The sequence below is a fragment of the Podarcis bocagei genome (genome assembly GCF_964188305.1).
Source record: "Podarcis bocagei genome assembly, chromosome: 5".
NCBI lineage: Eukaryota > Metazoa > Chordata > Lepidosauria > Squamata > Lacertidae > Podarcis > Podarcis bocagei.
This window is the reverse complement of record NC_138129.1, coordinates 850,621-877,675: the sequence shown is the minus strand read 5'-3', so window position 1 is coordinate 877,675 and position 27,055 is coordinate 850,621. Positions and strand designations below refer to the sequence as shown.

At 50.9% G+C, this 27,055-nt stretch overlaps 1 protein-coding gene across 1 annotated transcript; it reads left to right on the top strand.

Annotated features, from left to right (window-relative positions):
• Positions 1–650: 650 nt before the first annotated feature.
• On the top strand, positions 651–14,429 carry MMP9 (matrix metallopeptidase 9). Its single transcript, XM_081196184.1, has 13 exons — positions 651–866; positions 3,021–3,259; positions 4,111–4,259; positions 4,466–4,597; positions 5,352–5,525; positions 6,366–6,539; positions 7,392–7,565; positions 7,795–7,950; positions 8,698–8,953; positions 9,449–9,588; positions 10,793–10,943; positions 11,837–11,940; positions 13,850–14,429. The coding sequence occupies exons 1-13, from the start codon at positions 711–713 to the stop codon at positions 13,957–13,959; spliced, it is 2,115 nt and encodes a 704-aa protein (XP_081052310.1). The 5' UTR covers positions 651–710; the 3' UTR covers positions 13,960–14,429.
• Positions 14,430–27,055: the final 12,626 nt, after the last annotated feature.

Below are 27,055 nucleotides of genomic sequence, written 5' to 3'. Positions count from 1 at the left end.
GAAGCTGCTTCGCTCCATCTGGCTCAGCGCTGCCTGCACGGGCTGGCAGCAGTGGTTCTCCAGGGTTTAAGGTGGTGCTATGCCCCAGTCCTACCCGGGGGTGCTGCCAGGGATGGCGTCTGGGGGCTTCTGCATTCAAAGCAGGGGCTCTACCACTGAACTATAGCCCTTCCTGTTAGGCCACTTATGGGGTGCCCCCCACATCTGATGTTGATTCATTTATTGTTATTAGTTGGCTTTTAGTCCAAGCTTTTGGGATGTGGTGGGAGGAGGGGCAGGATCCACTGGAGGCAAGGGGTTCAAGGACTCTTGAGCAGGGCGAGGGAGGGCACACAACCCCCCCTCCCAAATGATGGGCACCTTCCTGACATTTCCTCGCCCACCCCAGAAACCACATTGCTTTTCCTCAATGGATTTCACATTTCCTGTGGGCTTAGTAAACAAACTGTTGAGACACCCCAGGAAGTGGCACATTCCCTCCCCCCTCCCCCCCCCCAAGGACCTGGCTTTGCATTTCCTCCTCTGCCCAGAAAAGAGTGAGTGACTCTTGGGGCAGAAGGTGACTCACCCCCTTCCTCTCTCCGCCCCCCCCAACATATTGCAGAATATAAATGGCCCGGGCAGAGCTCTCTGCTGCAGAAGTCGCCAGAGGCAGAGAAGAGGGGCAGAGAGGCAGACAGAGAGAGAGTTCCTTGCCCAGCTGAGTCGCCATGGGGTCCTTCCTGGCTCCCTCCCTCTTTGGGCTCCTGACTTGGGTGTCCCTGCACTGCAGCTGCTGGGCTGCTCCCCTCCAGGACAAGGGCCCTCTGGTCATCTCCTTCCCTGGGGACGTGGTCAGGAACGCTTCGGACCGGCAGCTGGCATCTGTAAGTTCTTAGGCTTCCTGGGAGGGGGGTCTCCTAGCCTGAGTGTCTGGGTCTCAGCTCTGGGTTGGGGCAATTAGGAATTCAGACAGGGCTGCATTTGCTGGAAACTGCAGGAGGGGAGAATTCTGCTCTTGGGCTCAGATCCTGGGATGCTGGACTAGATGGTCTGATCAAACTGAGAGTGGGAGACTTCCGTTGGCAGAGCATCAGACTCTTAATCTCAGGGCTGTGGGTTTGAGCCCCACGCCGGGCATAAGATTCCTGCATTGCAGGGGGTTGGAATAGATGACCCTCGGGACCCCTTTCGACTCTGCAATTCTCTGATCCTTATGAGGCATTCTTGCCCCCCCCCCCCCAGCCAAGAGATAGGCGGACTAGTCTTGGTGAGACCGTGGGGCTGGTGGGATGCGGAGAAATGAGGTTCAGGATCAGTCTGGGTGCATCATGTGAGAATATGCTGGGGAAAGGAGATGAGGAGGGCAGACTGGATGTGTGTGTATAAATCCCTGGTAAAGGTAAAGGGACCCCTGACCATTAGCTCCAATCGTAGGCAACTCTGGGGTTGCGGTGCTCATCTCGCTTTACTGGCCGAGGGAGCTGGCGTACAGCTTCCGGGTCATGTGGCCAGCAGGACTAAGTCGCTTCTGGTGATCCAGAGCAGCGCACAGAAATGCCATTTACCTTCCCGCCAGAGCGGTACCTATTGATCTACTTGCACTTTGACGTGCTTTCAAACTGCTAGGTGGGCAGGAGCAGGGACCGAGCAAGGGGAGCTCATCCTGTCGCGGGGATTCGAACCGCTGACCTTCCGATCAGCAAGTCCTAGGCTCAGTGGTTTAACCCACAGCGCCACCCGTGTGCCTTAAATCCCTGGTAGTTTTAAGCAAACTTGCCTTTCATGCACCTGCACCCAGTTCCTCTTTCTTTATCAGTAATGGGGTTTCTGAGTCACCTGCCAGTGGCTCACCAGCTGGAGTTTTTAGGGGTTCCAGAGGACAGCTTGCTTCAGAGTAAATGTGAAGGTAGCTGTGACTACTGCATTGCAGGGGGTTGGGCTGGATGACCCTGGGGTTCTCTTCCAGTGTGGTGGTGATGTGGAGAGCCAGTGTGGTGTAGTGGTTAAAAGCGGTGGACTCGTAATCTGGTGAACTGGGTTCGCTTCCCTGCTCCTCCACATGCAGCTGCTGGGTGACCTTGGGCCAGTCACACTTCTCTGAAGTCTCTCAGCCCCACTCACCTCACAGAGTGTTTGTTGTGGGGGAGAAAGGGAAAGGAGATTGTGAGCCGCTTTGAGACTCCTTAAGGAGAGTGGAAAGTGGGATATCAAGTCAGTGAGCAACCTAGGCAAGGGAGCACCCTCCCCAGTGCTCCCAGCAAGGGCAGCTCCTTCTTACTGGGAGGGTCTTCTTCACACACAAATGCACCCCTGCAGGCAGGCGAGGGATCCCAGAGGGGCAGCCGCTGTGCCAGCCGACTTGCTGCAGCGGAAACAACAAAGGGCGTTGTGGGACCTAGGAGGCAAATAGATATGGAGTGGCAGAAGAAACTTTTCCTGGGCCACAGCCCACTTTGAATCACCCTCAAGATGCCCAAAGGGCCATCCTTACAAGATATGCAAGTGTCTGTCTGGGGAGAGAGCAGTTTTAATTCGCAACGTCCAGACTAGGACAGAGACATCGTGAGCCACCTTGCAGACTGCTATGGGAAATGTTTTCAATAAATTGCCATTAACTAAGACAAATCTTGATGCTGGTCGCAAGCCTGTTCCTTGAGTGACCCATTCACAAGCTCAGCAGCAGCAGCAGCAGCAGCAGCAGCAGCAGCAGCAGCAGCAGCCTCTTCCCTCACGAAGAGGGCGGGAGCATTTTTCTAGGGATGCTCTGCCCATTGAGCATCTCCAGTAGGAAAGAGATGCACATGGCCTGCTAGAAATGGATGAGTTCAATATAAATGGATACAGAGTAGGTGTGATTTCTGCATTGCAGGGGGTTGGACTAGATGAGCCCTGGAGGTCCCTCCCAAGCCTACAAGTCTATGATTCTGTGATTCTAAGAAGTGGCCCCAGACTCTCAGCTGCTTTTGCGTGTGCTCCTCCTTCTCTCTCTCTCTCTGCTCCCAGACAATCTCAGCTCACTTTCCCTCCTTCTCCCCCAGCGCTACCTCCAGCGTTTCGGGTACTTGCAAGACCCCAACTCGGGCTCCAGCGGCGGCCAGGTCACCCTGGACTCTGCCCTCAAGAAGATGCAGAAGCGGCTGGGCCTGCCGGAGACGGGGCGGCTGGACGCCCCCACCATGGAAGCCATCCGGGCTCCTCGCTGCGGGGTCCCGGATCTGGGCACCTTCCAGACTTTCGAGGGAAACCTCAAGTGGGACCACAATGACATCACCTACCGGTGAGTCTCGGAGGGGACCGCTCCCCCCCCCCAGGGTCGTTTTCTCAGCACAGAAGCAGAGCAGAGGCAGCAGCAGGGTGGTCTCTGGCGAGGGCAGCTGCGCCTCTGCGCACATCTGAGCCGGAACTCCGCGTTTGGAAGAGCTCAGCCTGCGCAAGAAATGGACGGGGGCCGCCCTCGTCCCCCGGTTCCCAAAGTGGGCGGTGCCGCCGGGGGGGGATTCCCCAGTGGGTCGCTAAGAGGCAAGGGGGCGACAGGGGGCGCTGGAGGTGCAAATGTCGATCCGACTTCGAGGAGCTGACCTACCAGTCAACTCCTAGGGGCCGAGGTCCCTTCGGCCCCCCAGTAAAATATTTGCCATTCCTAGGGTGTGCATGCGCCGCGTCTTGTGCTTGGTTATGTGGGGCGGGGCTTACTCCCCCCCCCCATATTTTATTCCAGTTAGAAAACCTTGGAAGCTGGTATGGCTGGATTAAGTTCATCAGCAGTGGAGCTCAAAAGTTTTAACTGGTTTTGGACAAATGTTTAGAACATTTTGAACCAACGTGCAATTAAATGCTACCATTTGGAATCTGTTTGTGTTATTTGTTTATCGATTAAATTTATAAACAGTATAAAATCGCAAGATACGCAACATAATAAAACAAACAAAATAACACACACTCACACCTTCGTGAGTCATGCAAACTGCTCTTCTGAAAATAGGGTAGGGGGCGCTGGGGAGGAGTTTATGGACGGGGGGGGGGTGGGAATTTGGGAGCCGCTGCCCTAGACGGCACCGCCAGCCCTCCTGCGATGCCGTGGCTCCCCCTTGGCGGCCGTGGGTCCTGACTTTGCTCTGCCTCCCCCAGGGTGCAGAACTACTCGCCCGACCTGGACGCCTCCATCATCGAAGACGCCTTTGCGAGGGCCTTCAAGGTGTGGAGCGACGTGACCCCCCTCACCTTCACGCGCCGGGACAGCGGGGACGTCGACATCCTCATTATGTTCGGGACGGAAGGTGAGTCCCGGCCTTGTCTCCCTGGAGAGGGGAAGGGGGGGCAGGGAGCAGCCAAGGACGCCAGTTCCCCATAGGGCGGTGCCTGCGGGGGTCGTGGTGGGAACCCCAGAAGCTGCCTCCCCAGGGGCGCCTCTTGGAGCCCTTGCTTGTCCTGAGCCTCGGACCTCCCCTCATGGATTTGCCTGTCTCTCCCCCCCCCCCCGCAGAGCACGGGGACGGCTATCCCTTCGACGGCAAGGACGGTCTCCTGGCCCACGCCTTCCCTCCTGGCAAGGACCGCTACAGTGGGGATGCCCACTTTGACGACGACGAGTTCTGGACCCTGGGCACGGGCGTTGGTGAGTGGGCCGCTGCTTTCCCCTCGTCCCCACATAGAATTGTTGGGCCGGAAGGGGACCCCCGGGGTCATCTAGACCAACCCCCTGTAGTGCAGGAGTCCAGTCAAAGGATCCCTGACCAATGGCCATTGGATGCCTGCTTAAACGCCCTTGCGGCTGTCCCCTCCGGGCTATTCATTTCAAGCCATTTATTAAACTTGTATACCACCTTTCATCAGGGATGAGGGTGGCGCTGTGGTCTAAACCACAGAGCCTAGGACTTGCCAATCAGAAGGTTGGTGGTTCGAATCCCTGCAACAGGGTCAGCTCCCGTTGCTCAGTCCCTGGAGTTTCCGTGCGCTGCTCTGGTTCGCCAGAAGTGGCTTAGTCCTGCTGGCCACATGACCCGGAAGCTGTACACCGGCTCCCTCGGCCAGTAAAGTGAAATGAGCACCGCAACCCCAGAGTCGGCCACAACTGGACCTCATGGTCAGGGGTCCCTTGACCTTTACCTTCCCCCCTTTCATCATGGAATCACAGAATTGAGTGGGAAGGGGCCACAAGGGTCCTCTGCTCCAACCGCCTGCAATGCAGGAATCTTTTGCCTAACTCAGGACTCGAACCCACAACTTTGAGATTGCATAAAACAAATTCATGAATTTCTATACTGTACAAGATAATAACCAATATATGAATGCAGTGAGGGTTTGTATATGCTGTTATATCTCTGGGTGACCTGCCCTGTCCTGACCCGCTTCTTCCCTCTCCTGAGCAGTGGTGAAGACCCGTTTTGGGAATGCCAACGGCGCCAACTGCCACTTCCCCTTCACCTTTGAGGGCAAGTCCTACTCCACCTGCACCACCGAGGGGCGCGAGGACAACTTGCCCTGGTGCTCCACCACCGCCAACTTTGACCGGGACAAGAAGTACGGATTCTGCCCCAGTGAATGTGAGTGGCCAGGGAAAGGAGGGGGCTGGGGGGGGGCTGGAGGCCCCCAAGTGTGGATCTACTAGGAAGCGAATGAAGCTCCAGGGCCCCTAATCCCAGAGGGGCCCCAGGAGAGACTTCACTCCATGTTGCTTGAAAAATTGTGGGTGTAGTAGACCCAATTTGAGTCGCTCAGGTCAATTTGATTAATTTTTTATGAGTCAGTAGCACAGAGGCTGTAAAAGTTGTAAACAATTCCATTGAATTCTCTTGGTTCTCTTTTTATGTATATATATATTTGCTTTATTGATTCCAAAAAGAAAACAAACAGTCAATATTTTTTTAACACATTACAAAAAGATATAATAGTTTCGTAATACGTATCTTCTATGGCGACTTCCCATCACCCCAGGATGGGTCTTTAGTATTTTCGGTTTGTAACACTTATCTTTATCAATGATAATACATCTTAGTTCTCTTAAGTTTGTACGATTCCCTACTTTCCCACAGAAGTCACTCCAGGCCTGCCAACAAGTTCAGATTTTTGCAGCGCTCCCTGAGATACTTTCTATACATGTCCCATTCCCTCATAAATGTTTGTTCAGTCCGATCCCTTCATTTCCCCGTCATCCTTGTGAATTCTGCAAACTCTTAACTGTTTCGACTGCCGCTCCAGTTTAGTCGGGGTTACATCTCCTTTCCGGTTCCTAGCTATGAGAATTCTTGCTCTGCAGACCTGGTTGCTGCTTGCAAAGGGGCTCCCGTAACAGTTCAAGCTTTCGGGGCCCCCCAAATGTGAGTCTGCCCCTCCTCCTCCCGCCTGGCCGGCTCAAGACGCTCCTTTCTCCCTGGCTCACCTAGTGCTCTTCACCTACGGAGGCAACGCAGACGGAGAGAAGTGTGTCTTCCCCTTCACCTTCCTGGGCAAGACCTATGACAGCTGCACCACCGAGGGGCGCAGTGATGGGTACCGCTGGTGCGCCACCACAGAGAGCTTCGACCGCGACAAGAAGTACGGATTCTGCCCCAACAGAGGTACAGGCAGTTTCATTTCAAGAAGGGTGCCAGGGCTGGATCTGTCTAGTAGATATCTTTCACTAGTCCCTAAGGGCAGAGGGGCTCACTGGTTAGGGAAAGGCACTCTGGATGCGCTCAGAGGCACTCTTTCTTGCAGAGCTGAGCCAGAGAATCACAGAAGTGTAGAGTTGAATGAGACACCCTAGGCAGTTTACAATATAAAAAAGGGGAAATGGCTAACATTGTAACAAACAGAAACAAGAAAACACACACACACCAGTTGAACTAGGTTGTTTAATTAGCCAAGGACCTGGAAGAAGAGGAATGTTTTTGCAGCAATTGCAGCTAAAGAGCCACAGGCTCATATAGGTGGACAGTGTCCCCACAGGTCATTTTGTCGAAGGCAGAAGTCACAACCTTGGCCCTGATGGGTCCTGGAGCTGCTGGGCCCATATCCCAGCAGGCCATGCTGGTCACACTGAACTCTAATAATAATAATAATAATAATAATAATAATAATAATAATAATAATAATAATTTTATTATTTATACCCAGCCCATCTGGCTGGGTTTCCCCAGTCCCTCTGGGTGCGGGGCTGGCAAAATGACTTGAACCCGGATCCAGCTGCCCTCAGGGCAGAGCTGTGCGGCTGCCTACAGGTCCCTTCCTGCCATAGGGAAGGAAAGCAACCATGTCAGACAGAGAAGGGTACCTCCCTGCCCCACTGCGATGCCCCACTGCCCTCTTGCCATGAGCGACTGGTGCGCTGCTCCCGGGCGGGTGGGGTGTTGTGTGGGAAGCCCCACGGGAGTTGGGTGGGGAGAAGGGATCCCTGCTGAGCAGAACGCTCACCGGCCGCCTCCCTGCAGACACAGCCGTGATTGGCGGGAACTCCCAGGGCGAGCCCTGCGCCTTCCCCTTCACCTTCCTGGACAAGAGCTACAGCAGCTGCACCTCCGAGGGGCGCGAGGACGGGCGACTCTGGTGCGCCACCACCAGCAACTACGACACCGACAGGAAGTGGGGCCTCTGCCCTGACAAAGGTACCCCTGAGCCTCTGGCGCATGAGCCAGCCTGGAGAGCGCCCTAACACCAGAGGAGGCTAATGTTCTCAGGTGGCGCCACCAGATGCCTGTGGGAGGGTGCGGGTGGTTCTGATGGGGGGGGGTCATGGGACCTGCTCCTCCTCCTGGTGGGGGCAGGGAGGTGAGGAGGGGGAGCCGAGCCCTGCAACCTGCAGCCCCCGCCCACAATCTCCTTCCTGCCTTCCAGGGTACAGCATCTTCCTGGTTGCCGCACACGAGTTTGGGCATTCGCTGGGCCTGGAGCATTCCGACGTGCGAGAGGCCCTGATGTACCCCATGTACACCTACCTGGCTGATTTCCACCTGCACTCGGATGACGTGGCTGGGATCCAGTCCCTCTATGGTGAGTGGGGTGCTGGGGCGGCTTTCGCTGGGGGTCCCCTGCTCAGCCAGCCAGAAGGGGGCCCAGAATGTAAAGAGGGAAAGCCTTCCTGTGCCCCATAGCTCCCCATTAGTAGCTCCTCTTTTTGGAGGTTGGGAGGAATGGTGGATAAATAAATAAAACATATAATAAGATATACAGTCATACCTCGGGTTACAGACGTTTCAGGTTGCATTTTTTCAGGTTAGGGACCGCTGAAACCCAGAAGTACTGGAATGGGTTAATTCTGGGTTTCGGGAGTCGTGCATTCGCAGAAGTGCTAAATCGCGCATGCGCAGAAGCGGGTTGCAAACGCTGTGGGTTTAGAATCATAGAATCATAGAATCCTAGAGTTGGAAGAGACCACAAGGGCCATCGAGTCCAACCCCCTGCCAAGCATCCTGCACGGATCACGTTCGCGACCCGAGCGTCCACTGTATATAACAAATGTAGGGTTGCCATGTGTCCTCTTTTTCCAGGACACGCCCTCTTTTTCAGGGATAAAATTTGAGACAAATTGCATTTATTTGCTTTGAATGTCTGTTGTAGTGTCCTCCTCTTTGCTCTTCGGAATAATGCCATCAATAAACTATACAAGACCTGTCAGGGATGCCTGGGTGCCTGTTGTGGCCTGACCTTCCTCTGCCCATCACCCTGGCACCTGGCCTCTCGTGGTCTTTCTGATGGGTATACAGACCCTTGGAAATGCTTTGCCCGTCCCATTCCTAGGCAGAGGGTCAGGCGTGAAACCCACGGTGGGCACCCTCCCCACTACTCAAAGCCCCGAGGACCCTGACCAAACCACCGAGGAATACGATGATGACGGCTCCAGCACGGACGAGGATGTCACGGAGACCACCCCAGTCACAGAGGCCACCACGGTCGTGGAGACCACCTCCGCGGGCCGCGCAGGAGAGGCTTGCAAAATCCCTCAATTTGACGGGGTGAGCGAGATCAAGAAGGAGCTGTACCTCTTCAAGGACGGGTGAGTGGCAGGAGGAGGGCAGGGTCCTGGGGAGGAGGGCGGTGGAGGGGCAGGAATGGGGCAAAGGGCTGTGTGAGCCCACAGAGGGGTACACATGGGCTTTGTGCCCCTCGGCACCTCTCCACACTCAGCCAGGTAGGGAGGGAGAGAGGGCTGTTCATGAGTTCCAGCTCTGATTGGCCACTGAAAGAAAGAAAAAGAAAAAGAAAGAAGAGGGTGCTGGACCCTTGTCTGGCCCAGCAGGGCTCCTCCTCTGTTCTTAGGCTCTTATGACTAGGGCTGCCCCCCCCCGGCTCTCTTCTCTTGCCAACCCCACCTACCTGCCAGACCCTCGGAGTCCACCTGCCTCCTCTACACCTGGTCAACCCTGGTGGAGACTGGAGAGCCAGTCCTTCCTTCCTTCCTTCCTTCCTTCCTTCCTTCCTTCCTTCCTTCCTTCCTTCCTTCCTTCCTTCCTCCAGCCCCTGCTCACAGAGACCTTTCCCCCCTTCCCAGGCAATACTGGAAGAAGCCAGTGTCAGGCACAGGGGCCATTGTGGGCCCCCTCCGCATCCAGGACAGCTGGCCGGCCCTCCCAGATGTGATTGATGCTGCTATCCAGGACGCACAGACGAAGAAAACCTACTTCTTCTCTGGTGAGTGGCTTCCGCATTGTGGCTGCTCATGGAAATGGGGCAAAAACGCAGGGCAAAGCAGATATTTTGGGGTGGGATATGAGTCCACACTAGCCGTAAATACCGGTCCTGAGAGACCTACATTAGCTCCCGATACATTTCTGAGCACAATTCCAAGTGTTGGTGCTGACCTTGAAAGCCCTAAACGGCCTCAAAGGGCCAGTATACCTGAAGGAGCATCTCCACCCCCATCGTTCTGCCCGGACACTGAGGTCCAGCTCCAAGGGCCTTTTGTTGGTTCCCTCCCTGTGAGAAGTGAGGTTACAGGGAACCAGGCAGAGGGCCTTCTCGGTGGTGGCGCCCGCCCTGTGGAACACCCTCCCATCAGACTATCTGACTTTTAGAAGACATCTGAAGGCAGCTCTGTTTAGGGAAGCTTTGATGTATTTATTGTGTTTTTAATATTCTATTGGGAGCTGCCCCAGAGTGGCTAGGGAAACCCAGCCAGATGGGCAGGGTATAAATAATAAATTATTATTATTATTATTATTATTATTATTATTATTATTATTATTATTAATTTTATTCTGCATAGCTCCATGCTCAGAAGCTGCCCAGAACCCCTGTGGCTGCTTCAGAGAACTTGCTGAAGCCCACAAGGGACACCTCGAAAACTCTTGCTTGTTGGTGCCCGCAGGGCAGAGTGCCTGGGCCTCTTCTCACCTGACTGAAGATTCCTGCTAGCAGGACAACTCTGAGGGTCACGTTCGATGGATTTAGATGACTGGGAGAGGATATTTTATCTAGAAACGATCCTTCCTCTTTCTCACCTTGTGTGAGAATGCAAATATCTATTTCAGCAGAGCTAATATCACCACTGTGCTCAGCTTATCAGTGACGAAAATCAGACTGGCAATAATCCTTAAACATTGTAAACACCCACAGTCCAGTTCAAAATGGAGATTGCTTTCTGGAGGAGAGCAAAGAAATGTGTTCATCGCAGGTCGGAAGAAGAGTGTGCAGTGACAGGAAGAAACAGAGATTAAGTCTCTCTCTCGTTCTCCTTCCTGCCACAGAGGAGATGGCCTCATACAGTCCCCTGCCTGGGACTCTCTAGCCAACCTGCCCTCTGTGACGGGGCTGCAGGTCCTCCCACAGATCCGTGGGATGGACACCTGCTGGGGGGTGAACAAGGAAAGTTGCAAAAGCTGTTTCTCCTCCGCAGGTCATCGCTTCTGGGTGTACCAGGGGGCAAGAGTCTTGGGACCGCGGAACATCGAGAAGCTGGGCATCCCGAGTGACGTGCCGAAGATTGTGGGGGCCCTGCAGGAGAAGCCGGGCAAAATCCTTATCTTCAGTGGGGAGCACTTCTGGAGGTACCAGGGATCCTGGGGGAGTGGAGAAGGCAGGGGAGAGAAGGCAGAAGGAGGCACCTGGTCAGACCTCTGCTTGCAGGCCCCTCTCCCTCCCTGGCCACAGGGGGCCAGGATCAGAGAGCAGCGGGGGCTGGTGGAGAACATGGAATGGGGAAGGTCCCCCAAAGGTCATCTAGTTCAGCCCCCTGCAGGAACCACAGCTCTTGATCTCAGAAAGTCCATCCTAATGTTTAGTGGGAATTTCCTTTCTTGTCATTTGGATACATTTATTCAAGTTGTACCCTCTGGAGCAGGAGAAGACAAGCTTGCTCCCTCTTCCATGCGACAGCCCATCTGAAGATGGCTGTCCTATCAGCTCTCAGAGTCCTCTTCCTGGGGCTTAACTCCCCCAACTCCCCCCCCTCACTGTTCCTCATAAGGTCTCCAGACCCCTGATCATCAGAGAGAGGCCAGCTCTTCTCCAGGACCACCAGTCCTGCAGTTTGACTTGGCCAAGGAGGAATCGCCCCTTCTCAGCTCTGACTTGATGGACACAACAGCTGGTTGCTTCTCTGCCAGGCCCAGAACATGGAGAAGGGGAAACTGCCTGCCCCTTAGCTGCCCCCATGGCATGAGCAGCCCCACCTGACAAGCGCTCCTCCACAACACCCTTCTCCCTGCCGCTGAATCAATCATCTCCAAAGCCAGCGACAAATAGGGACGGCTCATTTCTGGCCTCAACCTGGGTCATCCTTGAGGCATCAGGTGTCCTCCTGGCCCCCATGTTGTCAGGACTGAAAGGGCACCGTGCCCACCCCAGCACTGACCAGACCTGCGAAGAGGGCATGGGGGGAGGAGGAGGCCTGGGGTGGACCATGGGGAAAGCCTTCTTCAGTCTTGCTTTCCTCCTCCAGGCTGGATGTGAAATCTGAGCAAGCGGATAAAGGCTCTCCTCACTACACGGACAGCCTCTTTCCTGGGGTCCCACTGGACTCTGAGAATATCTTCCACTTTAAAGGTAAGGAGGGTGAAGAGGGGCAGGGGTGGGCTTAGAATGCATGTGACCTGGGGGGGGGGGGAGAGAGGGCACTGCCAGGAGGGGGTTCAAGACTAATCCACCACCCCAATTCACAGACTGTGCTCTGCGGAGCTTGTCTTGGTGTCCTGCTCAGAGGCTGAGATGCTCTGTCTCTCTACAGAAGAAAGTAAAAAAGAAAGCATACATTCATAATTAACAGGAAACCGAAATATTATCTTAAAGACTCCAAAATGAAGCTATCGCCGTAGCCCATGGGTGGGCAACCTAAAGCCCGGGGGCCAGATGTGGCCCAATCACCTTCTCAATTCGGCCCATGCACAGTCCTGGAATCAGTGTATTTTTACATGAGTAGAATATGTGCTTTTATTTAAAATGCATCTCTGGGTTATTTGTGGGGCCTGCCTGGTGTTTTTACGTGAGCAGAATGTGTCCTTTTATCTAAAATGCATCTCTGGGTAATTTGTGGGGCATAGGAATTCGTTCCTATTTCCCCCCCAAAATATAGTCTGGCCCCCCACATGGTCTGAGGGACGGTGTCCACGGCTGAAAAAGGTTGCTGACCCCTCTCTTGACCTTATGTAGACTCTGGCCTTAACGGCCTTGCAGGAGATCCCTCTTCAGGTGGGGCTGGGAATTGGTCCACTCACCTGAGCCCCTGCGCAAGGTTCAGGCTCTATCTTCCCATCAACGCTCAGAGCAAGCTTTTCTGCTCTAGGCCTAAAGAAGGCCAGCTGCTGGAGGCTCCTTGCTGGGATTTCTGTAGGCAGCCATGGGGCAGGTGGGGGTGGCTGGACTGAACCAGAATCCTGGCACTGGGGGAGGGGGGGATGAAATTCATGCTCCCCACCAGGTGTTATTTGTTCTGTGATGGAAGGCATAGAGGTGCCCGTGGCAAATATCTCTATGTTTGACCCTGAAAGGTTACTATCAGCTCTGGGGTGGGCGGTGCCATTTACATTGGGGGGAAGGTCGGGGGAAGGGTACAGCTCTCCTTCCAAGTGCTCTGTCCCCAGTGGGACGGCGCTGTGTTCTAAACCACTGAGCCTTTTGGGCTTGCCAATCGGAAGGTCGGCAGTTCGAATCCGCGCAATGGAGTGAGCTCTTGTTGCTCTGTCCCAGCTCCTGCCAACCTAGCAGTTTGAAAGCACACCAGTGCAAGTAGATAAACAGGTACCACTGCAGTGGGAAGGTAAACAGCATTTCCGTGTGCTCTGGTTTCCGTCACGGTGTCCTGTTGCACCAGAAGCTGTTTAGTCCTGCTGGCCACATGACCTGGAAAGCCGTCTGTGGACAAACGCCGGCTCCCTCGGCCTGAAAGCGAGATGAGTGCTGCAACCCCACAGTCGCCTTTGACTGGACTTAACCGTCCAGGGGTCCTTTACCTTCTTTACCTTTTACCCCAGTCAGATTCAGAGCTTCCCCTCGACCCCCTGCCCGTTTATTCATTTTTCATAAAATTTAAACTCCACTTGATTGTAAAAGAAACCTCAAAGCGGTTTAAGAAGATAAAGCAATGCCATTGTCAATCAGAAAAACCAACAGTGATATTTAAGACTTTGGGAAAGTTAAAATAGCAATAGGCTAAAAGACAGATTAACTCTCGCATTGACTTTCTCAACATCTGGGCAGGTGCTGAAAACAGCATAGAGGCGGCTCCCGCCTGGTGTCGGTAGGCAAGGAGTTCCAAAGTTTAGACCCTGCCACGCGTGGCTTTCTTAAAGCTGCAGGTGTGAGACTGGATCTCCTGTCTCTTCCTCGGGACCCTCCCCTCCAGAGGCCCTTCCCAGCTGCCCCTCCTTGGGTAGCCTCGGGCATATTGCCTCCTTTGCCGGTGGAGACGTTGGCACCCCTTTGATAACCGTCCCCCCAATTTCCTTCCTGCTTCCAGGAAAATACCACTTCTGCCGGGGACCGTTCTGCTGGCGGATGACCCCACGCTACCAGGTGGACAGAGTGGGCTACCTGAAGTACGATGTCCTGAAATGCCCGGAAGAGTAAGCTTGCCAGAGGGCTGCTGGGACCCTCCTCTGCCTGCGGTGGGACTTTAGGGCAGTCGCTCACGCAGCTTTGTCGCCCCAGCCTGGACCAGCAGATCAACCTGGGAGGCTGCGCCCAGGAGACGCTGGTGCCCTGCTCGACTGCCGCCCAAAGAGGGCTCTTCAGCCACCCTGTGCCGCTCCTGGGGCATGCAGACCTCCTGCCAGCCTGAGCCAGGTGCCTTGCAAAAGTCTCGCCGGGTGCAGGCAGCCAGGCTGCTGGCACAGAGAGGCTCCCTGCCTGTTGTGTGTGTGTGTGTGTGTGTGTGTGTGTGTGCGCGCGTGTGTGTTGCTTGGTCATGGACTTGTGGCAAAGACCCCCCTGGGGAAGAGAAGGAGGGTACCTTCAACCCTCCCACTGCCTCTGCCTACACTGCCTCCTGTGGGACCTCCAGCATCTTGCACTTTCTGAATAAATGAAATCCTGCCCCACCTGGAGCCTCTTGTCTGCTTATGAAGTGGCACAGAGGGTGGGATTTGGGGGGTGGGATGTGGCTGGAAGGGGCTCCGGACACCTGGGAAGCAATACTAGCTCAGTGCTGCAAATGCTGCTAGCCAGCAGCTCTCCTGGCTTTCTCCACCCCCCTTTATTTATAACCCCCTGCAGAGCGTTTCCTATCAGAAGGAGGGCGGGTGCCCTGCTTGCTTGCCTCAGCTTCCAGTTCTGTGGGCTGGTAGCAAAGAGCTGCCTTCTGCTCACCGACATGGTGTCTAAATAAAGCATAGAAGCATGGAATGGGAGAGTTGTAAGGGACCCTGAGGGTTGTCTAATTCCAGCCCCCTGCAATGCAGGAATCTCAACTGAAGCATCCCTGACAGATGGCCCCCAACCTCTGCTTCGAAATCCCCAAGGAAGGAGAGTCTGCTCCCCTGTGGGACAGCTCTTGCTGTAAGAAAGTTCTTCCTGATATTTAGTCGGACTCTCCTTCCTTTCCTTTGGACCTGTCAGTTTGGGTCAGGAGAAAACCATCTTGCTCCCTCTTCCATGTGGGAGCCCTTCAGATATCTGGAAACGGCAATCGTATCTCCTCTCGGTCTCCTCTTTTCCTTCTGAGCATCTGCTTGGCCTCTGTGAGAACAGGACTAAAGGAGTCTTTGGCCGGATCCGGCAGCCCCCACCCTTTCCAGAATATATCGTATCGCTTTTTCACATATAATAAACATAATTTAAAATACAATAAGCAACAGCGGCAGCAGCCAGTCCATCATTTATGGGGGGAAAGTGTAACCAGCTTAAAATTAGAACCATTACTTAGAACAAGTTTATGATCCCTATTAAAGCCTCTAATCCAATAAGTCTCTCCTGATGCTTCCGTGGGTCGGAGGCGGCTGTCTCAATTGATCGTCTCATCTCATCCAGGAGATGAATGGATGCCAGGCATTGTAAAAGGACGGATCGTTTAGAAACAGCAAGATGCTGACATTCTGCAACTGATCTGTCCATAGGCTCAGGGCAGGCTCAGGTGTGCTCTGTTGAGGTATCTAACCATAGCCTGCATTTTTATCAAGGCTTATAGTTTGATTAGGGTCTGTATTTTAAAATGAGCTTAAAGATTTTCAAATGTTATGCCAGGCAGAAGACCAACTGCCTAAGTACTTTGGCAAGATGTTTATCCTCCTGGACAAGGGGGCCCCCTGATTTATAGCAGAAAACAATTCTCAAAGTCGTAAAAAGGGAATTACAGGCTGAAGACCAAGGTTACACAGACCCTACATAATTAAGAGTTTGGTAAATAGTAAAATAAAACCATGTGCCTCCATTAAACTTGAAGCATATCTTCCTAAGGTTAAAAGGCCAAGAGCAGATGGAAAAGAAAGCAACTGGCTGGAGGAGTGTAAATAGAAGGAGAGGCTTTTTTTCCTATTTTATTTTGAGGCTGTAAACTGGTCCATCCTTTCCTTTGAGAAGGTTTATTCTTCTAAAAAGCTATCTATGGTAATGTATGAAATATACTAGCTTAAATGTAATTATGCAAAGGATCTAGAAAGAAAGAAAGAAATGTTAAATTCTTATTTCATAGAGTCATATTGCTGTAGGAGACCAGAGGGGCAGATGAGCCCAGCCCCCTGCCAGACAGGAGACGCCATCGAGCACTCCTGATATATGGTTGTCAGGCCATTGTTTAAAGACCTCCAAAAAGGAGATCTTTCATGATGATGCATGAGAATGTGAACCCAAGATCCCTGACATCTGCTTAAGATAAAAATTTAAAACTATTAACCATCTGTTTTGGAGAGCAATAGGGCAAGGAGGGCAAGAGGTGAGCTGGTAATTAAGGTTCCTTGTTGAGACAAATGTAAGATATATGACTACTTGTCATTTATAGATAGAAGAATATATAGCTTTTTGTATCCCATAAAAGGCAATAGGAAATGGGTGTATCTTTTAGGATTGGTTATAGCAATCAGCCAATAGGAAATTCAACCAGGCTGATTGGACAGAGGCAGCCAAAGGAGGAGCAAGGGGGCTGGACTGAGGGAATATAAGTGCTGGCCATGATGACAGGAGACCAGGCCAGAGCTTGGTAACCATATACCACTGTGCCTCTCATTTATTTGTCTGACAAATAAATAATTATTTTAATTTCTCTATTGCTGCGTTGAATATTTCATTCCAGCTAAGCGTTAACCACAAGCAGGGTGCTACACTGTCGCTCTGACCAGCTGGAGCAAAGGCGAGTCCTTTATCCTGCAGAAACCCATCTCCACAGGGCATGAGGCCTTTCCTGCAAAGGCAGCTGCCTCACCTCAATTTCTCACCTAAGAAACATGCAACACTTCACCCAACCATTTGTTGTTGTTGCTGTTGTTTAGTCATTTAGTGGTGTCCGACTCTCCGTGACCCCCTGGACCAGAGCACGCCAGGCCCTCCTGTCTTCCACTGCCTCCCGCAGTTTGGTCAAACTCAGGCTGGTAGCTTCGAGAACACTGTCCCACCATCTCGTCCTCTGTCGTCCCCTTCTCCTTGGGCCCTCCATCTTTCCCAACATCAGGGTCTTTTTCAGGGAGTCTTCTCTTCTCAGGAGGTGGCCAAAGTCTTGGAGCCTCAGCTTCAGGATCTGTCCTTCCAGTGAGCACTCAGGGCTGATTTCCTTAAGAATGTATAGGTTTGATCACCCAACCATGCAAAATCAAATGTAGGGGTGTTTTTGTGAGCAGTGAGGCAGTAATTAGGATGCAAAACAGAGCAGATTTATTTATTTATTTGTTTCATTAGATAAAAGTTATACACCACTTGATTGCAAAACGAAAGCAAAACCTCAAAGAGGTTTACACCCAAAAAAGCAAGAAAAAAATACAACAATAGTTTAGAAAACAACAACTACCAGTACTTTATTATTTATATCCTGCCCATCTGGCTGGGTTTCCCCAGCCGCTCTGGTTTACAGAATATATCAAAAAACACCAAGCGTTAAAAACCTCCCAATACAGGGCTGCCTTCAGATGTCTTCTAAAAGTTGTGTACGTAGTTCTTTATCTCCTTGACATCAGAAGGGAGGGCATTCTGCAGGGAGGGCGCCACCACTGAGAAGGCCCTCTGCCTGGTTCCCTGCAACTTTGCTTCTCACAGTGAGGGAACAAGCAGAAGACCCCCGGAGGAGGACCTCAATGTCCGGGCTGAGAGATGGGGGTGGAGACACTCCTTCAGGTATACAAAACAGTATGAAAATAAAAAAGTAGTAAAACAGGTTAAAGTTCACATCAGTTTTCTAAGCCTCTGGATAGGCTTGTCTAAACAAGAATGGTTTTAGCAGGCAGCAAAAAGAATACCTTGAAGGCAGCTGCTTAATATCAATAAGCAGGGAGTTCCAAAGTGTAGATGCTGCCGCACTAAACGATCAAGTTTTTGCAAATGTGGAATGGGTGTTACCTGGCACCTGTAGCAGTGCCCATGTTGCTGGTTTTGTGAGCTGGAGGCGGCTTCCACAGGCTCCTGCCTCTGCCCCAACTAACTGGGTGGTCTTTCAGGTGCCACAGGAATGTTCAGCTGCCTGGTTGCTTTGTGACAACTGGCTGTCAAGGCAGCCCTGTGGTCCTGTGCTGTGGTGAGGCTCACATAGCCTTGTTCAGCTCCTCTGGGCTCCCAGCTACAAAAATAAGAGAAGGCCACAAAGGCAAGAGGACACTTTGGGTGAGAGACACACTTGGGGGGGGGGTGAGTGTGCAAATCCTCTGTTGGAACAAATAATTCAGCCACTGAGATGTTTTTTTTCACCTTACAGTCGTACCTCAGAAGTTGAACAGAATCCGTTGGAATCTGTTCCGGACGTCCGTTCGACTTCCAAAACATTCAGAAACCAAAGCGTGGCTTCTAACTGGCTGCAGAAAGCTCCTGTAGCCAATCAGAAGCTGCAGATGCTGTGCCGGACGTTCGGCTTCTGAAAATAGTTCGCAAACCAGAGCAGTCACTTCCGGGTTTGCGGCGTTCGGGAGCCAAAACATTCAAGAACTAAGCTATTTGACTTCCAAGGTACGACTGTACTTCTGCTCAATACTGAATAGCAACAATACTGAAACTATGCAAAACTATCTTGGCAAAATACAAGGACCATAAAAGAAGAATTAAAAGTACAATGAAACAGGGCCGGTTATTATTATTATTATTATTATTATTATTATTATTATTATTATATTATTATTATTATTATTATTATTATTATTATTATTATTATTATTATACCGCCCTATACCCAGAGGTCTCAGGGAGGTTCTTAAAATAGCAACAGCAGCAGCAAAATAAGTGTACAATATACTTGTTCTTGCCACTGAGTGCAGCTGAGCACCAATACCTGGTCATATTTTTTTATTTTATTAAATCTCTGCCCTGCCTTTCTTCATCCTAAAGAAGCCCAGGGCAGCAAACAACAGCTAGCAAAGCAAAACCACTCAAAATTAATAAAAGAACATTTAAGACATTCATAAAGATTGAGGTGGTCTAAAAATGTCCCAAAAGATTAAAAACATCTCAAAACATTTCAAAACAAATAAATAGGATGGGATGTAATGGGGCGGGAGGGGGGGGCAAAGCTAATCTCCAGTGGGAGGGAGTCCCAGAGACAGCCTCTGAGGAGCCCAGAAGAAGCAGCCCCCCACCTCCTCGGTGCCCCCCCCTCAAGACCTCACCCACAACACCACAAGCAGGACCTCCCCAACAGTGCAGCGCTTAGAGCACTGGACTGAGTCCTGGGAGACAAGGGTTCGAATCCTTGAGGCTCACGGGGTAAGAAATTGGGGGCCAGTCATTGTCTTCTTTCAGCAGAGCCTACCTGGAATCATAGAATAGAATCATAGAATCATAGAGTAGGAAGAGACCACAAGGGCCATCGAGTCCAACCCCCTGCCAAGCAGGAAACACCATCAGAGCACTCCTGACATATGGTTGTCAAGCCTCTGCTTAAAGACCTCCAAAGAAGGAGACTCCACCACACGCCTTGGCAGCAAATTCCACTGTCAAACAGCTCTTACTGTCAGGAAGTTCCTCCTAATGTTTAGGTGGAATCTTCTTTCTTGTAGTTTGGATCCATTGCTCCGTGTCCGCTTCTCTGGAGCAGCAGAAAACAACCTTTCTCCCTCCTCTATGTGACATCCTTTTATATATTTGAACATGGCTATCATATCACCCCTTAACCTCCTCTTCTCCAGGCTAAACATGCCCAGCTCCCTTAGCCATTCCTCATAAGGCATTGTTTCCAGGCCTTTGACCATTTTGGTTGCCCTCCTCTGGACACGTTCCAGTTTGTCAGTGTCCTTCTTGAACTGTGGTGCCCAGAACTGGACACAGTACTCCAGGTGAGGTCTGACCAGAGCAGAATACAGTGGCACTATTACTTCCCTTGATCTAGATGCTATACTCCTATTGATGAGGCCCAGAATTGCATTGGCTTTTTTAGCTGCCGCGTCACACTGTTGGCTCATGTCAAGTTTGTGGTCAACCAAGACTCCTAGATCCTTTTCACATGTACTGCTCTCAAGCCAGGTGTCACCCATCTTGTATTTGTGCATCTCATTTTTTTTGCCCAAGTGCAATACTTTACATTTCTCCCTGTTAAAGTTCATCTTGTTTGTTTTGGCCCAGTTCTCTAATCTGTCAAGGTCGTTTTGAAGTGTGATCCTGTCCTCTGGGGTGTTAGCCACCCCTCCCAGTTTGGTGTCATCTGCAAATTTGATCAGGATGCCCTTGAGTCCATCATCCAAGTCGTTGATAAAGATGTTGAATAAGACCGGGCCCAAGACAGAACCCTGTGGCACCCCACTAGTCACTCTTCTCCAGGATGAAGAGGAACCATTGATGATGTTGGGTGTAGTGAAGGGTTAACCTTCTGTGTCTCGAGGCTGAGAGGAGGCGCTTACAAGGGAAGTAAGCCAGGATGTGACGAAAGCAGCTTGGAATGCTGTGAGCTGAGTGAAAAGTGAAAGCAGCTTTGTTACACAGCTGCAAACAGAGGGAGAAGATGCAGCTTGAATCAGAAGGAATTTCTTGCTTGTAAATATGCTACTTTTGAGCAAATAAAGTGATATTAGGACAGAAGAAACGTGAGGGACTTGTTTTACTGCCCTTTCAACACGGACGCTGTGCAACTTTGCTATTTGCTAATTGCTTTACGACCTGCGGAGGCTCGCGCAGCAGAAGCGCGCTGGACGCTGAACAATAAAGCAATAAATCTACCTAACAAAGGTTATGGGTCAACGTGAAGCGTGTGAGAAAGGGCTTTGAAGCTTTATTTGCTGGACGTCAGCTTGATCGACTGCCAAGACTTCAGAGGGCAAATTGGAGGAGGCTGACGGAGTGGGAGCTGACGAGCCACATCGTCCGGAGTGCCCAGTTTGGCTGCAGAGTGAGTATTATCGGCTGCTCTTGCAAAGGCCAACAGAAGGGGGACAATGTCTCAGCCCCAGGGACAAGTCTTTGAGAGTTTCAATATCCCCTTTGAGAGACTCAATGGGAGTAATTGGGAGGATTGGCAGAAGAGAATGTACTTTTGGCTGGGAGGGAAGCAGCTTTGGGAGTGCACGCAGCAGGACCCCTTTGTGGCTGCCAAAGGGGCAGGGGCTGCTGATCAAGAACGTGCAGCTGCTGCAGCCAAGAAAGATCAGAAGGCCATGTCCCACGTAGTCATGGCACTTGAGGCTAATCAGTTGCCTCACATTGACGGTTTGAGGACCTGCCACCAGATTTGGACTGCGTTGCAAAGAATCCACCAACGCACAACAGCGGGGGCCAAAGTGCATGTGTTGCGTGCCTTGTTTGAGAAAAGGCTGGCCCCAGGGGAACCGATACGTGAGCACATTGCACAGGTGCTGTCTATCTTCAGCAAGCTGCGTTTGCTCAACGTCCCTTTTCCTGAGGAATTAAAAGCTTATGCTTTGCTGAACTCTTTGGACAAGAGCTATGAGAACCTGGTTCTCACGATGGAGACTATGCCGACTCAGGATCTTACGTTGGATTATATCTCTGGACGCTTGATTGATGAAGAGATAAGACGTCAAGGGGCTGCTAGAGAGCCTACGGGCTGTACCCCTAGAAGAAGTGGGGGGGGCAGCAGGGCACAGTGAGCGTACTGTGAAAGCTTTTGCCTCTCGCAAGAGATGTTTTCGCTGTGGCAGTCACACACATCTTATCCGTAACTGCCCAATGGAAGCGCAGGAGCCCAAGGACAGTCGGAGAGGAATGCAGCAGCTGCCAGGAAGGCAGATAAGCTCCGCTTCTCAGCAGCAAAGGCGTGGGAAAGCTTCCAAAGGCACCGGACGTGGAGACAACAAAGACAAAGCATCAGATTTCCACCTGGCAGCGTCAATGGCAAACGTGAAGGATGCCTGAGCAGGCCCCTGTGGGGGGGGCAGTGAGAGGGGGAATGTTGCCGTGACAGCCAGAGAGGACATCTGCAGAAGCCCCAAGGAGGGGGGCAGTGAGGAGATTGTTGCCCTGGCGACCCAGGAATGTAAACAACAAGACTTTCTCACTGTAATAATAGACTCTGGTGCGACAAACTCGCTAGTGCCATCTAGCAGTCTTTTGAGGAATTGCAGGACAGTAAAAACTGAGAAGTATGTGACGATTGCAGATGGAAGCAAAAAAAGGCTAACAGAGACAGGCCTTTTCTTCTGTCCTTTCCTTAAGCATGAAGTCAAAGCTTATGCAGTGCCCGGTTTAACTAACTGTTTGTTAAGTGTGCATGATCTACTTATCAATGGTTTTCATATTTCTTTTGCAGGTGACAAATGTGAATTCTCCAAGGATGGGAAACACGTGTACACAGTGCAGTCTAAAGATAATTTGTTTGCTGTAAATGTGCCTTTTTCCACAGGAGAGGATGACACCAAAGATGTGAAGGGCCAATGTGTGAATGTAGCGCCCCACCCTGGTTGTTCACATATTTGGCACCGCCGCTCGCCAATTAGAATTGGAGATATCTCCAGAAAGCACCAGAGCTGACACAAGGGTGCAAATTTAATGTTTGTGACAAATTTTTAGATTGCAATGCATGTAAACAGGCGAAAATTGTGAGATGCTCATATCCAAAGTCAGAGAGGCAGACCACACAACCCTTTGAATTAATTCATGCAGATTTGTGTGGACCCATGTCTGTTGAGTCACTGGGAGGTTCGAAGTATTCTCTGCTTTTGATTGATGATTTTTCGAGGTCTGCTTGGACCTTCTCTCTGAAAACGAAAGGGGAGGTGGCTAAAATGATCAGGGATTGGATCACCGCAGTTGAGGTAACATTTTCCACCAAAGTTCGTGGTTTTCAAAGTGACAGAGGTTCTGAATTCGCTGGTTCTGCTTTAAAGGATTTCTTTAGGGAGAAGGGGATTAGCCACAGACTGACCGCTCCTTACTCTCCGCAACAGAATGGGCTGGCAGAGAGAAAGAACAGGACGGTGCAGGAAGCTGTGTCTGCGATCCTGTGGGACGCAGGGCTACCCCAGAAATATTGGTCTGAGGCCTGGCGCTATGTGGAGAATAGAGTGTACAACTCTAGTGTAGGAAATACACCGTATTTCTTACTGCATGGAAGGAAGCCTAAGGTACACTACCTTCGTGTGTTTGGTTGTGAGGCTTGGGTGCTTATTCCAAAGGCTCTATGCAAGAAAGGTGAGCCAAGATCTAAAAGAATGATCTTTGTAGGGTATGAGCCTGGCTCAAAGGCCTGGCGGTTTGCGTACCCAAGTGGAGACCAGTCTAGGTTGGTGATCAGCAATAGCGCTGAGTTCTGTGAGCAAGCCGGTTGGAAGCGTCTGCACGCTAATCCAGACCCGATTCCACAGCAGTTCTATGACTCAGACGTTGAGGAGGAAGAGGAACTTGGTGCTGGGGACCACGGTCCAGAGCGACAGAGTCCAAGGCAGGGACAGCTCAGGATCCCTCAGAGGGGGGAACCTAGGACACCTCCTCAGGCAAGTGTCAAGTTTGAGCCAAAGAGTGAGCCTTCTTCACCTGCTGGACCAGCTGTAAGGCCCAAGAGGCGCAGCAGGTCAGAGGGGGAAGACACTGAGGATGATTTAGCTGGACCCAGTGAAGCAGCAGGGTCACCAGGATTCACACTGAGGAGATCAGCGAGGACAAGGAGGCCTCCTGATCGGTACGACGCCTCAGGCGTCTGGGTAAGTTCTGCAAGATGTGAACCTGAATCCTTCGAGGATATTCAGAGTTTACCTGAGGAAGAAGCAGGCAAGTGGCACAGAGCAATGGACAAAGAGATGAAGTCCATGAAAGATCTAGGTGTGTTCTCACTCACTCACAGAGTTGCCACCAGGCAAGCAGGCTGTGAGTTCCAGGTGGGTTTACCGTTTGAAACCCACGGACGCTGGAGAGCCGCAGTATAAAGCCAGGTTAGTTGCTCGAGGAAGGGAAGGGGAATACACTTCACGGAGGTGTATTCGCCAACGTCACGAGCGGAGACTCTGAGAATGCTTTTAGCTTGTGCAGCACAGAGAGGCTGGAAGGTAAACCACTTTGATGTGGATGTTGCCTACCTTAACTCAGATCTCCAGGAGGAGCTGTACATGATTCCTCCTCCGGGGTTTGAGAATTTAAGGCAGGATGTTGTGTGGAGATTGCACAAATCCATCTATGGATTACGTCAATCTGCTAGAAACTGGAACATGTGCCTGAATGAAGCCTTAGAAGAGCTAGGTTTCAGGAGAAGTGTTGCTGATAGTTGCTTTTATTTGAGAGGTTCAGGAGCAGCACAAGAGTATTTGCTGATTTATGTTGATGATGTGCTGTTCTTCTCAGAAACAGATGAACAGGCGGAGAAGTTTGCCAAAGAGCTAGGTAAACGGTTCAAGCTTAAGCAGCTTGGTGCTGTCAAAACCTATTTAGGTGTCAGTGTTGAGCGTGAAAGGCGTGGAAGGATGGAAGTTTTTTGCTCAGCCAGAGAGGTAAAATTGAGCAATTGCTTCAGAAAATGAGGATCAGTGATTGTGCAGGAGTGAGAAATCCTATGGAGACTAGTTTTGTGAAGGACAGCCAGCAAGCAGAACACGCTGTGTTCGAAAATACTGAAGTGTTTCAGTCAGCCCTAGGGAGTTTGTTGTACTTGTCCCAGTGGAGCAGACCTGATATAGTGTTTGCTGTCAATCTGCTCAGCAGGGAAGCATCAAACCCTAGTGTGAAAGCCTGGAATGGCATCAAGAGAGTTCTGAGATATTTGCAGGAGACCAAAGACTTTTGTCTTAGGTTGCCAGCACAAGGAGAAGTCAAACTGACTTGCTTTGTGGACTCAGATTGGGCTAATCTTGTGGATCGCAAGTCTTTGTCTGGCCTAGTGGTGAAGTTTGGGAACTCAGTAGTTGGATGGAGGTCCAAGAAGCAAAGTCTTATAGCGCTCTCATCCACTGAGGCTGAGTTCAGTGCTCTTTCAGAGGTGTGCAGAGAAGTAGAGTTCTATGCTTGCTTGGTGCAGGAACTCTGCAAAGTGGATTGTCTGCCGATACGTGTTTTCGAGGACAATCAACCATGCCTGCGTTTGGCAGAGTCAGGTCAGTTCAAGGCCAGAACTAAACACCTAGACATTCACTTTCGAAATGTGTGCCAGAGTGTTCAGGAGGGATTAGTTGCGCTGAAGTATTGTCCCTCTGCCAAGAACCTAGCTGATGGGTTCACGAAGCCACTCACCTTCCAAAGACATGGGGAGTTTTGTGAAGGTCTGGGTTTGGGACGACCAAGGGTCGATTCTCCCCTCAGGCGCGAGACAAGAGGGGGTGTTGGGTGTAGCAAAGGGTTAACCTTCTGTGTCTCGAGGCTGAGAGGAGGCGCTTACAAGGGAAGTAAGCCAGGACATGACGAAAGCAGCTTGGAATGCTGTGAGCTGAGTGAAAAGTGAAAGCAGCTTTGTTATGCAGCTGCAAACAGAGGGAGAAGATGCAGAAGGAATTTCTTGATTGTAAGTATGCTACTTTTGAGCAAATAAAGTGATATTAGGACAGAAGAAACGCGTGGGACTTGTTTTACTGCCCTTTCAACACGGACGCTGTGCAACTTTGCTATTTGCTAATTGCTTTACGACCTGCGGAGGCTCGCGCAGCAGAAGCGCGCCGGACGCCGAACAATAAAGCAATAAATCTACCTAACTGATGAGCACCCTTTGGGTTTGGTCAGTCAGCCAGTTACAAATCCACTGAGTAGTAGCATAGTCAAGACCGCATTTTACCAGCTTCTTTACAAGAATATCGTGGGGCACCTTGTCAAATGCCTTGCTGAAATCAAGGTAGGCTACATCCACTGCGTTCCCTTCATCTACCAGGCTTGTAATTCTGTCAAAAAACGAGATCAGGTTAGTCTGACATGACTTATTTTTCAGAAATCCATGCTGACTATTGGTGATCACAGCATTCCTTTCTAGGTGCTCACAGACTGTTTGCTTAATGATCTGCTCCAGAATCTTCCCTGGTATTGATGTCAGACTGACTGGGCGGTAATTATTTGGGTCCTCTCTTTTCCCCTTTTTGAAAATAGGGACAACATTTGCCCTCCTCCAGTCTGCCGGGACTTCGCCTGTTCTCCAGGAATTCTCAAAGATGACTGCCAGTGGTTCTGAGATCACATCTGCCAGTTCTTTTAACACTCTTGGATGCAGTTCATCTGGCCCTGGAGACTTGAATACATCTAAACTAGCCAAGTATTCTTTTACTATCTCCTTAGTTATTCTGGGCTGTGTTTCCTCTGCTGAATCATTTGCTCCAAATTCTTCAGGTCGGGCATTGTTTTCTTTATCGGAGAAGACTGAGGCAAAGAAGGCATTGAGGAGTTCAGCCCTTTCTGTGTCCCCTGTTTGCATTTCACCATCTTCTCCTCTGAGTGACCCCACTGTTTCTTTGTTCTTCCTTTTGCTACGAACATACCCATAAAAGCCTTTTTTGTTGCTTTTAACCTCTCTAGCAAGCCTGAGTTCATTCTGTGCTTTAGCTTTTCTGACTTTGTGTCTACACATGCTGGCTATTTGTTTGAATTCCTCTTTGGTGGTTTCCCCCCTTTTCCATTTTTTGTACACATCCTTTTTAAATCTTAACTCAGTTAAAAGTTCTTTAGATAGCCACCCTGGCTTCTTTAGGCACCTTCCATGTTTCCGTCTCATTGGTATTGCCTGAAGTTGTGCTTTTACTATCTCCCTCTTAACAAACTCCCAGCCATCATGAACTCCCTTTCCTTTTAGTATTACTGTCCATGGGATCTCACCCAGCACTTCCCTAAGTTTTATGAAGTCGGCTTTCTTAAAGTCAAGAAATTGAGTCCTAGTATGCTTGGCTGCTCCTTTCTTCTGTATAGTAAACTTCAGAAGAGCATGATCACTCGCGCCTAATGATCCTTCCACTTCTACCCCACTAACCAGGTCATCAACATTGGTTAGGACCAGATCTAAAATGGCTGTTCCTCTTGTTGCTTCTCCCACTTTCTGGACAATGAAGACTCCTCAAATGGAGTCTGTTCTTCGTCTTCCATGCTAGGGGAGAGGACTTCAAAGCGATTGGGTATTTCTAAACAATCAGAGCGAACCCTGGGCCTCCTACTTCTTTGAGTCACGTTTCTCCATATATCTGGCTCCTGTGTTGGTGAA

Coding starts and splice junctions, on each gene's coding strand:
- MMP9 (XM_081196184.1), top strand. CDS start 711: ATGGGGTCCTTCCTGGCTCCCTCCCTCTTTGGGCTCCTGACTTGGGTG. Junction 7,951..8,697: donor TGGGATCCAGTCCCTCTATG/GTGAGTGGGGTG, acceptor TCCCATTCCTAG/GCAGAGGGTCAGGCGTGAAA. Junction 8,954..9,448: donor CTGTACCTCTTCAAGGACGG/GTGAGTGGCAGG, acceptor CCCCCTTCCCAG/GCAATACTGGAAGAAGCCAG.